Source organism: Paramisgurnus dabryanus, chromosome 17 (genome assembly GCF_030506205.2).
Source record: "Paramisgurnus dabryanus chromosome 17, PD_genome_1.1, whole genome shotgun sequence".
Lineage (NCBI taxonomy): Eukaryota > Metazoa > Chordata > Actinopteri > Cypriniformes > Cobitidae > Paramisgurnus > Paramisgurnus dabryanus.
The window spans coordinates 22,675,930-22,691,419 of record NC_133353.1 but is presented as its reverse complement, the minus strand read 5'-3'; the positions used below and the strand labels follow the sequence as shown (position 1 = coordinate 22,691,419).

General features: G+C 36.9%; 1 protein-coding gene across 1 annotated transcript; it reads left to right on the top strand.

The window, feature by feature from the left end:
• The first annotated feature begins 1,085 nt into the window (after positions 1–1,085).
• ganc (glucosidase, alpha; neutral C) lies at positions 1,086–13,065 on the top strand. Its single transcript, XM_065288637.2, has 24 exons — positions 1,086–1,204; positions 1,390–1,452; positions 1,914–2,016; positions 2,243–2,370; positions 2,486–2,662; positions 2,777–2,798; positions 3,098–3,164; positions 4,309–4,405; positions 4,496–4,679; positions 5,148–5,292; positions 5,507–5,742; positions 8,303–8,429; positions 8,580–8,659; positions 8,777–8,920; positions 9,003–9,099; positions 9,195–9,296; positions 9,426–9,669; positions 9,859–9,923; positions 10,000–10,076; positions 10,169–10,243; positions 10,349–10,462; positions 11,900–12,012; positions 12,125–12,225; positions 12,335–13,065. The coding sequence occupies exons 1-24, from the start codon at positions 1,173–1,175 to the stop codon at positions 12,433–12,435; spliced, it is 2,694 nt and encodes an 897-aa protein (XP_065144709.1). The 5' UTR covers positions 1,086–1,172; the 3' UTR covers positions 12,436–13,065.
• Positions 13,066–15,490: the final 2,425 nt, after the last annotated feature.

Genomic DNA, 15,490 nt, shown 5'->3' with positions numbered 1-15,490 from the left:
TGTGTACATAAAAAACATCTTAGATCTCATGATAAATGGGTGAAAAAACAAAAGTGTTTAATTTAAAACAGTAAATCAATCAAATCAATTTTTTAAAAAGAAATCAGTAAAATTGTTGAGGGTGTGCAAATCCTTATAAACTCAAAACATATAAACTGAAATGTAGTAAAACTTGTTTATTCCTTTTCTACTCCAAAATAATAAGCATCCATGGTGCAGGCTCACCCTGGTGTGCTACATTATGGTGTTGGGGTTGATGAACATCAGACATGGACAGTATTTCAATTAAATGTATTTTAAATACATATTTAGTTACATTAGTTTATTTTGGAATTTGTATTTGTGTGGAAAAAATAAAATGTAGTTTGTAACAAAATAATAGTTTTTGATGTATTTGTGCCCACCTCTGGCTGGGATAGAGTTGCATGTATTGATTGGTATTTAGGTTGATATTTAGGCAGTGGCTTTGATGGGATATGTTGCGGTTGGCACCATGGGTTTCATAAATCATGGTCATAAAGTTTCTTTTTAACCTATTAATCTATATTAGTATGTTTTTATTTTCTTGACCGTTGTCCAAATACAGTAAATGAATCAGTGCTTGTGTGTTGTAACTAAATTTGGCAATTGCTTTATGACTTCCCGTCTCTGAAGTTCACTCTCATTGCCTTTTAACTCTCTTTGGTATTTTCCTTTGTATAACTATATAGTTTTTACGCATGTATCAATTCTTGTTAATGTTGTTACTCCACTTCTACTAAGTTTTGTTAAACCAGCCTGTGGTAATTAAGAAGGTTATTTTACTAAAGTAACTGAAACAGCAATTACCAATTTTAATGTAACTGTTCGGTCACAAAGTAGCTGCTACTTTAATCAGCGAAAGTCCGGATAGACCAATCACAGTCGAATTATGATCACTCGATGAAGTTTTAACGTTTATGTTTTTTTTTTACACACACAAACGGGGCTGTATTTCCGTTTATATGTCGAGTACAAATAATATTAATAATAATATTTAAAATACTGCCAATATTTTTCAAATATCTACGAAAGAGCTCCCAAGATTCGGCTGTCCGAAACTTTACGCGCCCCCTGGAGGAGATTTGCCTTATTATACAAATACAAAATATACTTCCGACCTGTCAAGTAACTTCCCTTAACTTGGTGGAGTCATGGAGGTGAACGCTTCTGAATCGTTTGAGAGGTGAATGTAAATCCTATAGGACAGCAACCTTAAAGCATACATACAATAACAATCGCAAGCGTATATGTACATAACGTGATTAGCTGCACGTTGCTGAATGTGTGATATGTAGCCACTGTTATTGTTATGTTATTGCTTGCAGTACATACAGTGTAAGTCTATAACTATGTAACATTACGTTTCAGTGTCGTTCCGGGTGATGAGGGGAAAGAGAAGTATAAGAAAAATGATGACATCTTATTCTACAGGTAACCGAGGTTATTTGTTTACTAGATTAGAATATCTATTTATTGAATACAAAATATTTACCTATTTTTACACTGTATAATTTACACTGAAAATTATATAATACAGTACGTACAATATAATGTTTTTATAATGTTGGTATATTTTATAATGTTTACCTTAATTTAAAATACTTTTTCATGTATATGTATCTACTACATAGGTTTAAAATTGTAAAAATATCATATATTTAATAAATATGTAATTACTATGTATTACATAGGAAACATGTATCCATATACTAAATGTAAATGCATGTAATTACACTCTTGACCTTATTCCTAACCCTAAAACCACCCCAACCTGATCACCATGTATGCACACAATATGTTCAATGCTTTAATCTAATGTATGTACACAGTAGTAAGGGACATCTAATATAAAGTGGGATCATTTTATTGTTGACCTTTGAATTCTTCTACAGGCGACAGAAAGATAAAGGATCGTCTCACTACTTTGCCTCCCTTGAGACTTTAGTACTCACAGATAGATGTGCCAGTCTGGAGCTCTGTGAGCACGAGTCTCAGGTAAACTCACATTGCATTTTTAAATATTCACATCTTAGTGTTGTAGAGTTTAAAAAAAAAAATGAATAAAATAAATTACCATTTTAAATTTTGTTACCTCAACTAATTCTCTTTGATTTGCTGAAAAATACCCAAAGAACCATGGCAGTAACCCAATGGTGAAATTATGTCTATATTTATTAAGTATAGCAGCATGTTTTAAAAAACTTTCTTTATAATCTTATAGGACAGACTGTGTCTTCAAATACGGGTGACCCAAAATGGCACAATCAGAGTTTTAATTGATGAACTACAGGCAATTAAACCGCGTTATCGAGTTTCAGACGTTCTGACTGGAGAACCAACATATGTCCCGTAAGCTATCAATTTTGCATTGCTTCTTATAGAGGAAACAGAAACAAGGTTTAACACCTGAAATCTCTCTTGAATCTGTTTCTACCATCACTTCATTGTATTTTTTGATTGACAGGCTAAGGATTCAATGGCAAAAAGATGACTCTTTATCTCTAACATGGGGTCTTGGCGAGTACCAGCTCCTAGTTTCAGCCTCACCTTTCAGACTTGAGGTCACCTGCGATGGGGAAGAGATTGTCACACTCAATCCAGGGAACAGACTATGCTTTGAAACTCTGCAGGAACCAACTAGGTATATTGTATTGTTCAAAGTATTGTTCGAAATAGTGTTGTTACATATTCTTTGTTGTTGCTTTAATTTTGGATGTTGGTTGTGATTGTTTTGACCTGTTAATACTTCCTCTAGGACATCTTCAGGTTCACTTCAGGTAAGAATTTATAACATAACGTTAAAACGATTTTTGAAATGTGTGAATATTCTTTTTTTTAAGTATATATGGATTTATTGGGGGGGGGGGGTTCCAGACAGGGTGTAGATTAAGCCAGGAGTAGGTCTTTGTTATATTAGGACATTTAAGTAGTTTTATACAAACATGCCTTACAAAAAAGCAATACTGATGTGAATCATGAGACAAAACAATGACATTGAAATATTTTAGTCCTAGAGTAACCTTAAGCCGTATGAGGGAGACCTCCATATAGTGTAACAAAACTTTGAATCTCAAAGGTTGATGAAGATCCATGTGGACTGTGGAAAGAAACATTCAGACAGTTTCAGGACATCAAGGCAAATGGTAGGCATCCCTTCAGATTACAAATCTATTTTTGACCTTCACACTTATCGAAACTTGTAATAACAGTTTTAAATCATGCTAACATCCTTACACTAAGTATTAAGTTTAACCCTAAGTTCTATTACTCGCATAGTGCACAATGAAACATTGCATATGAAAAGCTCAGATGCAAAAGGTGCTAAATGCTATCTCCGTTAAAAATGAAATTATAATATTGACCGAATGCTTTCAGCATGTATAATACGTTCATTAAATATACTTACCCATCTTGGTCTCAGACCATTCAGAAATAGTGCTTTGTTAGCAGAATCCGTTAAACGGCACAACAATTTTTTAGCAAAGTCTACTTTAAATGCACAGAAGATGAATTGAATAAACTATGGCGCATGTACGTCATGGTGCAATTTTTTAATTTTTTTAAGAAGGTTTACTGAATATATATATTAGGATACTGTCTACCAATCAAATGACTAAAGTGATATTTGTGAAAATAAGGCATTTCAATTACTGACTAATAAGCTTTTCAGTGCCATTAACGTAAAACTTCTAAACCTAAACATCAGAGCCTGATAAATATGCTTATTTACAAGAAAACATGTCAGATGCAATTAGAGGGTTTTGCATTTGAGCTCGTAATATTTTATGAAGCAGTTATCTAGGGCAGTGTTTCCCAACCTTTTGTCTGCCATGGCACAGTTTTGATAAGTAAAAAATCATGCGACACACCGCTTTCACAATAAGCAGCGACAGATCTGCACAAACCTGTATTGCAATGCTTAAATGACTTGTTAAACTGGAATATTATACCATATTAAACATAGTGTTCACATTAAATGTGAAACTTGATCTTGTTTTGATTAACACAAATTATATTTTGGCTGGAATTGACAGTGACACATGCAGCTATGACCAACTCAGCAACCTGGTAGCTAGCTTTGAGCACTTTTTCAAACACTGTGGCAGTGTTATTCCACGGCACACCAAACAGGTGGTCACGGCACAGTGGTTGGGAAACACTGAACTAGGGAACTGCTTAAACATATAAAACCCAAATCATGTTGGCAACTTTCACACTGATGATTAGTATTTAAATGTTAGTCGGAAAATGTAGAAATCTACTTATTATGTAATGTCTTCAATTTAGGTCCCAGTTCTGTGGGCATGGACTTGCGCCTCCACGGATTCAGCCATACATATGGTCTTCCTGAACATGCCGATACCCTGCTTTTAAAAGACACAAGGTGGTGCACTTAAAATAATCACTGTGATACTGATGCAACACATTCTTGTCTTACATTATGTAATAGGCCAACTCCATATCACCTTTACAGTACCGCTGAGGCATATCGACTGTACAACTTGGATGTGTTTGCCTATGACATCAATAGCAGATTGGGCCTTTACGGTTCTGTCCCATTCATGCTAGCTCACAAGCCAGAGAGAACGCTTGGAGTGTTCTGGCTGAACGCGTCTGAGACATTGATTGACATTGAGTACAACCCAAAGCCAATCGAGGTTCAGTTTTACATACATTTTAATAGATTGTAACGTTTTTGGCTAAAATGTGAAGTGTGTAATATTTTTGATGTTAAAATTCTTGTTGATGTGCAGAAGCCATATTAATTTCCCCATATTAAAGGTGGGGTGCATGATTTAGAAAAAAAACTTTGGAAAGGTATTACTTTTCGGGCCGACTACCAAAACACACTTGTAGCCAATCAGCAGTAAGGGGCATGTCTACTAACCGACATTGTTGCCTGGGTTGCGTATGTGTGAGGCGGGTCTGCCTGTTGGGGTAGGGGTGTGTTTGTTTAGGTGATTTCAAAGACCTTTAAAGACTGTTACTAATATCTTTTTTCACTGTCAAAACATTGCTCTGTTTGTTTGAATGGACATTTTATTGATAAACAAACTTAATTAATTGTGAAAAGACGAATTAAATCAGTATTATTGTGATTGATTCATTTTTTGATGTTCAAACAGGGTGCGAATGAACCACCAGAGAAGAAGAGTAAGATCACACCTCAGACTGATGTGAGATGGGTATCTGAGAGTGGCACAATTGACTGTTTCATTTTGCTGGGACCGTCGGCTGCCCAGGTGTTCTCCCAGTATGCGCAGCTCACAGGTATTGTTCTCCCCCAGATTTGATCTTTATGGATACCACAAGACTTTTTATACTGGCAGGCTGCAGACATCAACCAATGACTGTATAGTTCAGGCAATGACAGATTCCATAAACATCATCACTTTTATGATCTAAAATATTTATGACAGTCTCTCTGTTGACATGGTGAAGTATACATAGTAGCTCACACGAATGTTTACGTCTCTGCTCATAGGCTACCAGGCTCTGCCTCCACTGTTTTCTTTGGGATACCACCAGTGCCGCTGGAACTATGAGGACGAGGCAGACGTAAAAGCCGTGGATGCTGGATTTGACCTCCACAATATTCCTTATGATGTCATATGGTTGGATATTGAGCACACCGATGGGAAGCGCTATTTCACCTGGGACTCAAAGCTTTTTCCAAAGCCAGTAGAACTACAACACCACCTGCAGAAGAAGAAAAGGAAGGTATGGTGGTGAAGATTTAGACCTTTATTTACTTAATGAAATTAAGGATAGAGACAGAGCGCAACGCTTCATAACCTGAAAACCACGCCCACCAGGGGGAAACAATCCATCCGTCTCCATTGACTTTGTATTGCGAGAGGCTCCCTCCTTCTCATTTCTGTCTTATAACAAAAAACAGAATAATGCCTAAAAGCTGCTGTGTGGCAGGGTGTACAGCTAACAAGCCAAAAAACCCAGAAATAAGTTTTTGTAAGCTGTCAACCCCAAAAAACGAGTGTTTAAAGGGATAGTTTGGCCAAAAATTATATTAAACCCATGATTTACTCACCCCCAAGCTGTCCGAGTTGCATATGTCCATCGTTTTTCAGACAAACACATTTTCGGATATTTTAGAAAATGTTTTAGATCTTTCAGTTGATTAAATGTAATGTTACGGGGTCCACAACCTTTAAGTCCAAACAAAGTGCTGCTGCTCTGTGCCTCCGCCCTCCGAATTTGTCATACGTCACTAAGAAAAGTGCGTACAATACGCTAATACTCTCTCCTGAATACAGAGGACTTTAGACTCCCCGGTATACACTGCACGATTTTTGTCCTCCTATAAGATCATTACCTTATCACACTGTGCGACATGTATCGTTTAAACTCGGGTACGAGAGGCATGTAGACTGTACAACGATGACACGGAAGCTTCGGCGGCACCGTCACACGTTGCGCAACGTCACCAGCATGCGCTCGTGGAAAGCAAATACCGGCGCGCAGGTCGTAGCAGCAAACACACTGTGCGGTGATCATGCCGAATTTCTGACACTGTCAGAAAACTATCGTAGGCTATCTTTGGACGCAAGACCGGGAAAACGGCAATCTTTGAACCTCTCTCATTGTACGACATAGGACCACCGATGAAGAGCCACGATCACAGAAATTGCGACGATTGTTTCACGATGGCAATCTTTCGTCTGGGACAACCAATAATCGTGCAGTGTATCCCGGGCTTTAGATGGCGGCGCTACCGGAAGGTATTTATTTTCGTTAAGTTTTAAAAATGGATATTTCTACAACAACACCGCCCGATTACCCTCAGAAGACCTTTGTTTATCATCCTGGAGCCGTTTGGATTTAATTTGTGAAGGATGGACACACTTTTTTTGGACTTGAAGGTCGTGGACCCTGTAACATTACATTTAATCAACTGAAAGATCTAAAACATTCTCTAAAATATCCGAAAATGTGTTTGTCTGAAAAACGATGGACATATGCAACTCGGACAGCTTGGGAGTGAGTAAATCATTTTTGGCCGAACTATCCCTTTAAAGACACAAAAGTGGAAACAGGCAACTTTTCATAGTACTACTATTAGTAGAATTGTGCCCACTAGAGGGAAACGTAGTCGTCGATCCACTTTTTCTCCTTAAAGGCTGGGTTTTATGGCTTGACCGCTTATAAAAACTTATTTCTTTTTTTTTTTTGGCTTGTTAGCTGTACATCCTGTCACACAGCTGCTTTTACGCATAATTCTGTTTTTTGTTATTAAGCCGGAAATGACAAGGAGGCAGCCTCTCGCAATACAAAGTCAATGGAGATGGTTGGATTGTTTTCCCCCCGGTGGGCGTGGTTTTCAAATTAGCATAACTGCGCTATGTCTCTATACCATGTTAAAGAAGGCGGGGGATCAGGACACACCTCTTATTATGCAAGTCATTGACCAATAGTAGATCAAAGGTGTTTACCATCAAGAGTGAATTTTTCAAGGCAGTTGTGTTTGGTATGCTGCACGGGGCAACCATGCAGACTCTATCATGAAGATAACACAGAAGTGACTCCTAACGGGAGTCAGTCCCATAGATAGACCCCTCATGTTAAAATGCCCAACTTTACTGCAGAAATAAACATGTTTACAGTCTGATACTAAAAGTGTTTTTGGTCTATAATATCTAATTTTGACAAAATTGACAACTGTGAGGGGTGAATTTATTTGAACTCATCTGTTTAAATGATATTAAATGAGTGAATGATATTAATCCTTAAAGAGTAACTAAACCCCTGGTCAGAGCCTGACTCCACCCACTGGCAATATTTGAAAAATGCAAGAAAAGTGGGCAGATCCCAACGAAGATAGAGGGGGCGAACTAAGCTCGTATCAAGTGTGTGATGAGATCGTAACAAGGGCGTGGTGAGCTTGAAACTGCTTACGTCACGAGTCATTTGTTGGACCCAACATCCAATGGGAAAATTCAACTGCAGTAGCCACCGTTCAACCTGAAGAGGGCAGCACTCACTCGTTTTTACACCATATATTGTAGTATTGAAACACTTTATATCCAAATGTCAAAAAAATTACTAAAATCAATGAACAGCACTAATAAAGCATCATTCTTACAGATCATTAACTAAAAAAAGTTGGTTTAGGGTTTAGTTACTCTTTAAAGTTCTGCACAATTTGGGGTGTGACAGGTGAACTGCCTCTGCTGTCTTCAGCTTTTAGTGGTTTATATTAAGTTAAATATGTTAAATAATGTGCCAGCATGCGTTTTTTATTGTTTATTATATTCCTGTGTAGTTGGTTGTTATAAGTGATCCCCACATCAAGATCGATCCTGATTGGTCGTTTTACTGTGAAGCTAAAGAAGGAGGCCATATGGTGAAAAATAGAGAAGGTGGTGTTTATGAAGGAACCTGTTGGCCAGGTAAGATGCTTTATTGTGAAACAAAGCATCAGTTTATGTAATGTGCTATTTTCCTGTGATATGTGTTTGATGTTACAGCCAGACTCAACATATGTCAGAACACTGTTGAAACATATATGAAAACATTTGATTGATTTGTTGCATTTTCAGGTGAGTCCTGCTACTTGGACTTTAGCAGCTCAAAGACAAGGTCATGGTATGCCAGAAACTTCTCTCTAAACAAATATGAAGTAAGTCTTACATTTTTGAAGTTGCTGAATGTTGTTTAAGTTGTTTGTGAGATGACAAAGTCCTTTGGTTCAGTGCCATCTTGATAAACATTTTCTGTTCATCTATACGTGCATTAGGGGTCAACCGAATCGTTGTTTATCTGGAACGACATGAATGAACCATCTGTCTTTAATGGGCCAGAGCAGACAATGCCCAAAGATGCAGTTCACCATGGAGACTGGGAGCATAGAGACTTGCACAACTTATATGGTTTCCATCAGGTAAGCCCAGCTAACAAAAATATCACTATTTAAGCTTGAAATGCAGAGATGACCAATGCAATATATTTTCTCTTTCTTGCAGCACATGGCTACGTTTGAGGGTTTGTTAACCCGTTCCGGAGGTTTGGAGAGGCCGTTTGTCCTTTCACGTTCATTCTTTGCAGGGTCCCAAAGATGGGGTGAGCTCTAGCCTAGGGTGAACTGAAGACAAATCAATGTAGTACTCAATTGTGTTGCCTAAAATAAACATTGTATTGCTTATGTCATACTATAGGTGCCATATGGACTGGGGACAATGTTGCTACTTGGGAATACTTGAAGATTTCAGTACCCATGCTGCTGTCACTAAGTTTGACAGGACTACATTTTTGTGGAGGTAAAAATGACTGCTTTTGTTTTATTTACGTTATAATAAAGTGCAGTTCTGCATACCAGTCAGTTTTACAATTGGTGATATTTATTTAAATAACACGTCATAGATATGCATTCTTGCTCTTTTGTTTAGCTGATGTAGGGGGCTTTGTGCAAGACCCAGACCCTGAGCTGCTGGTCCGCTGGTACCAGGCTGGGGCTCTCCAGCCATTTTTCCGAGGACACTCATCTAAAGACACCAAACGTCGTGAGCCCTGGCTGTTTGGGGATGATGTCACTTCTGCAATTCGTTCTGCTATTCAGCAGAGATACTTTCTCTTGCCATACTGGTACACTTTGTTTTACCAAGCACACACTTCGGCTCTGCCTCCTATCAGGTACTGAATTTGAAACTTCAGCATTTGACATCCCATTGAGTATAATGTATTTGTATGATAACAGAATAGAATAGAAAGGGTAATGTAGCTGCAATAATGGCCATTCTTCAATTAATTGTACTCTTAATGTATCATATGAATGATAATCTTCATGTGCCTGTCTCCTGTGGTTTCTTTTGTTTCCCACAGACCTCTTTGGGTAGAGTTTCCAAAAGACACAGACATGTTTGCTGTAGAGAATCAGTACATGATCGGTAAACAGCATACAACAAAATAACACTGGTGTATTGTTTGTGATACCCAAAACTTAAAATGTTAACTAATTTTCAGGAAGTGCTCTTCTTGTGTGCCCTGTGACTGACCCTGGAGTCTCTGAGGTCAAGGTTTTACTGCCAGGATCTGATCAGGTAAGTCTAATCTACATGAACTATATTGTATGCATTTTATAGTTTATTTCTATATTTTAAATTTAAATTCTGCTTTATGTGTTTGTGCGCAGCTTTGGTATGCCACAGACACCGCTAAGGTATACGGTGGTGGCAGAATTCTGGATTTTTCAGTAACTTTGAACACTGTAAGTAACCTTTCCAGATCATCTTTTATTTACATCCAGCAGGCAACACAAAATACTTCAGTAATGATCATTTTATTTTTCATATAATAAAACTCTCTGTGATAGGTGCCTGTATTTCAGCGTGGGGGGACAGTGGTACCCAGGAGATCAGGTTGTGGTTCGTGTACAGCTGACCTACAGCAGCATTCAATCACATTGACCGTAGCTTTGGACTCTAAGGTGAGCGCTCATATAACATGTATAAATCGAATTATATATTATTATAAATAGTTTATTCTTAATAACTCGTTTAAAGAGTTTAATAAGTGTAAAGACAGAGAAGGCACGTTAGTTATGTTTATAAATGCAAGAACAGCTATTTCACAATGATCATTTTTTGAATATTGAAGATTTTTACAAAGAGAGTTTGTGCTTGTTTTGTACTGTAATAAACATTTTAAAATATATAATCCCACTCACACATCCGAGGTAGGGGTGCGCGGGGCAAAAACTAATGCGGGGTTAGCTGTAACACGGACTGTTAACATTGTTGCAAAAGGTTGAGCGTTTTGCTTTTCTGGTATTTTTTACACGCTGCCAAAAGACGATCTCCCGCAAATTATTGGAAATGTATAATGTTTTTCCTGGGAGTTATTGATGAACGAGTGTTTTGGTGGCATGCAAGTGCATTTTTTCATCATATGTTTTTTTTTCGGTTTCTTAGTTGGGTGTGTAAGATACCAAATCCAATGCTATGTCATATTAATCAGTGTCTGGTTGACTAAAACATAGCATCGTTTTGAAATATGTCTGCAGCTCTTAGCAACTTTTTTGGTGGGCATGAAAATATTTTGACCCAGCGGGGTTCATTATAACCCTGTGTTACAACTAACCCCTCAGCACTTACGATATGAAAAAAACGCTAACGTTAGCGTAATTCTTGCCGTTGTTTTAAATAGGCTACACACGAATGATTGCTGGCTGCCAACAAAATAAATGTGCCTGTCTTATCAAAAATTGTGTGTCAAATGTATTTTTGTTCATATCTTTAATATTGATTGAATAAGGTCACGTCAAAGATTAAATCATAATGAAATTATGGCTAAAATCAGACTTTGATGCTCATTTTCTCAGAATTAGATTTTTTTAAACTGTAGTATGGTTATTACAGACTGGATCACATATATAAAAAATGTTTTGTCATAATTATGCTGCTTTTTCTCACATATTTAGACACTTGTATCCATTTATAATTGAACTATTGTTTGAAAAGGGCTGGTGAATGAATACAGTGTGGATACCTGTCTATTATAGACAGATATATAAGCAATATCCACTTCAAATATATAGACAAAATAGTATTGAAATATTTGCCTGCAAACTTAATTTTTAGCAAGTGTTACAACTAACCCCCTGCCTGTTACAATTAATCCTACCTATGGGGTAAGTTGTAACGTTTGCACTTCTGTCACGTTTGGTGTAATTGTCCAAGAATGGTAAGTACTAGAAACAAACTTCAAATGGTCATTTGTAGCAGAGATGTGTGTGTTGTTTGTGTAAAATATAATTAATCAAACTCAAATGATTTTTTTAACGATTGAGCCAAAACCAAAAAGCGTTAGGTTGTGCCCCGCTTTCCCCTACAATATAAAAATAGATTGATTATTTCTCTTATAGGGTAATGCTGATGGATTTCTTTATCTGGATGATGGCCATTCTTTCAGTTTTAGGGACAGGATGCAGTTCTGTCTGCGTAGTTTTAGCATGCGAGCAGGCAAACTTGTCAGCAGGTAATAATACACCAAATAGCTATTGATTTTATTTTATTCACAGGTGTTTGTATAAATGATCATATTCATTTAATTTGATCTATTTTCTTTTGGATTTGTGCCTTGTTTTCAGCTGTGCCGATGATAAAGGCTTGTTTGTCTCGGATGACAAAGTGGAATCAGTGGTCATTCTTGGTCTGAATAGTCTAAAAAGAAAACCTAAGCTCAAATCAGGTGAGAAAAGCCAAAGTATTATTATTGCTGTTAATAGTACAAATTTTTTTTTTTGACAGTACATTAGATGTACACCAGAAAGTTAATAGTCACTAAATCTTTCTTTAAGGTACAAGGAAAACTCCAGTCATGTTTACATTTGAAGCAAAGTGTCTGACTATAACTGGCTTGGACCTGGAAATACACAAAGATTGGGAAATAATAATCTAGTGCATTTTATTTAAAAAATGTTGGGTTTTGCTGGTGTTAAATGTTTATGTAAAGAGTGATTTTATCTTCAGGTTTTATGGAATATAATTTTTTTTACTTTTTTTATACCATAAAACCTTGTGAAACCTTGTGCATTTTATAATAGGATTTAGAAGAGAATTTTAGAAACAGGATTAAAGATACCTCTTAACATAGGCACTGATCCTGTATGTGCCCAGGTATACTTAAATAATTTTAATCAAAAACGGAATTTCGGAAGCCTCTCTGATTGGAGGATCTCTCGAGTTTTATTATCTACTATTGATTTGATGAATTAGCTAATTAAGTATTTTGTATTTTAAAGCGTGTGATAAACGAGACCACGCCGCTTTCCTCCTTCTTTCCAAAGCTTTAGGGCACTCCCATAGCGTCAACCCTTGCTAAGCTAACCTTATCGCTTTGTAACGTTGTGCCAAGCACCCACTGGCAGAAAAAGAAATCTTCGCCTATGCCTCCCACTGTTTTAAAGTAATATCTTAATTATAAAATAATTTGGTATGTTTTTTTATTGAAAATATGAGACATTTTCTTTAATTGTAAATAAAAGTATAATTGTAAAATAGTGTACATTTTGGTGAAGGTAAAAATTTGTTTTAAAATAAAGAATTTACAGCTGAATGTGTGGTTTTCATGATTCATATGCAAAGGCAATACAATATTGAATAATTGAAATACACTATTAAAAATATAATAAATAAAATTTTGTACTTATAGTTTACATTAAAGCCCAGCTTTGAGAAGAATTTTATAGGCTTGGCAAAAAATACATAAAAATGTACGAAGGCCCAGAAGATTAGATATAAAATATTACTACCAAAAAGATAAAAATTGAAGCTCACATAACACACGCTGTTTATGCACATCTCATGTTAATCTTGACTACCTATAGAGTAGTATAACATCCTTCATATCTCCAAAGAGTCTTTATTTTTTATCAGATTTATAAAAAGACAGATCAGCTCTAGCGTTTGTTTCCGGAATAGCACGAAATCCGAGGAGCGAGTCACGAGCAAGCAACACACAAAACATTATCCCACTATCTCTGGATAACTGATGATTCACTACATGTTCGTGTCGTTTACACTTTATGCATTTGCATGCTGATTGCCAACAAAACAGACATTTGATGCAGTTTTCCTGCCTGCGACTCATGACCCGGTTGGGACTGACCCAATTTAACGAAATCCAGCGTTAAACAAACACACACCAAAACTCCACTGTTACCCCTATATTAACTATATCCTATATCCATTGTTTCCATAAGGCTGACTTACTTGGAAAGCTGAACAAGGTTTTCTTCCCTTACATCTAAAAGCACACTTCTTCTTTTGTGCTATTGTTGAGTCTTGATATAAAAGCAAGCTGTCACTTGCAGTGATGCCTGTGACTTCTACCTGTGACTTCTACTTGAAGAAACAATGCTAGTTAGCATCCTCGTCATTCTCGCTCTCACTTCTATTGACGTGGGGGTGTGCTTTTTTGGGGGAAGTGCCCATAATAGGAATATGGGGTCAATGAGACGTAACAGGTACCCATGTTCGAAAAAACTTTTCGAAACTTGTAGGAAAGATTTCCGTGAGAACCGTCACAAGCTCAAGTGCTTTTTTGACACTTTGCATTTGTTAAGCATGAGGATTATAACTCTTAAATTGTGTTAAAGGGAAAGTTTGGCCAAAAATGATATTAAACCCATGATATACTCACCCCCAAGCTGTCCGAGTTGCATATATCCATCGTTTTTCAGACAAACACATTTTCTGATATTTTAGAAAATGTTTTAGATCTTTCAGTTGATTAAATGTAATGTTACGGGGTCCACGACCTTCAAGTCCAAAAAAGGGCGTCCATCCTTCACAAATTAAATCCAAACGGCTCCAGGATGATAAACAAAGGTCTTCTGAGGGTAATCCTCGCGGTGTTGTTGTAGAAATATCCATATTTAAAACTTTATTAACGAAAATAAATACCTTCCGGTAGTGCCACCATCTTAGTCGCGTCCGCATTCAGGATAAGAGCTTACGCAGCCTACGGAGGCTACTCTGCTGCTGCTCTTTGCCCCTGCCCTCCGAATTTGTCATACGTCACTAAGAAAAGTGCGTACACTACGCGAATACTCTCTCCTGAATAGAGAGGAGTCTAAGATGGCGGCGCTACCGGAAGGTATTTATTTTCGTTAATAAAGTTTTAAATCTGGACATTTCTACAACAACACCGCGCGGGTTACCCTCAGAAGACCTTTGTTTATCAACCTGGAGCTGTTTGGATTTAATTTGTGAAGGATGGACGCACGTTTTTTGGACTTGAAGGCCGTGGACCCCTTAACATTACATTTAATCAACTGAAAGATCTAAAACATTTTCTAAAATATCCGAAAATATGTTTGTCTGAAAAACGATGGACATATGCAACTCGGACAGATTGGGGGTGAGTAAATCATGGGTTTAATATCATTTTTGGCCGAACTATCCCTTTAATAAGTCAGAATGCATGAAATAGCATTAACCCCCCATTTAATAACTGATCCAATTTTAATCAATGTAGTTTTCTGCATTTTTTTTGTATATTTAAATAAAGCACCATGATATGCATTAGTTGGCTTTTTTGCCAAATAGGTTTGTCCAACAAGTACCTTAATAAAAATTTTGTCACATGCATGTCATATTTTAATGGTTTAATCTAACCTGAGGGGGCATTAAAAGCAAAATGTCTAAATACGGGTTTTTTTGGCCACCGTGATATTGTGACTTACGTTTGGTGAAAAATTGTGTACTGTTAATGTTTTGGTGAGTATGCATTGACCTTATGTTACAGGATGTTTCTGTCTTACACAGAACTGAATGGTGACCAATATCCTTTTGTTTCCAAAAAGATTCATATGAATGAAAATATAGCAAAAATGCATGCCAATACATATGAAAATGTAGTAAAAGCCATGACCTTACAGTGTCTTAAGGTAAAATATTGCAGTACTTTAAAAGTACTTTATAGTTTGGTTAAGTATACGCCCAATGTAGAT

Coding starts and splice junctions, on each gene's coding strand:
- ganc (XM_065288637.2), top strand. CDS start 1,173: ATGGAGGTGAACGCTTCTGAATCGTTTGAGAG. Junction 1,453..1,913: donor GATGACATCTTATTCTACAG/GTAACCGAGGTT, acceptor ATTCTTCTACAG/GCGACAGAAAGATAAAGGAT. Junction 12,013..12,124: donor GCAGGCAAACTTGTCAGCAG/GTAATAATACAC, acceptor CCTTGTTTTCAG/CTGTGCCGATGATAAAGGCT.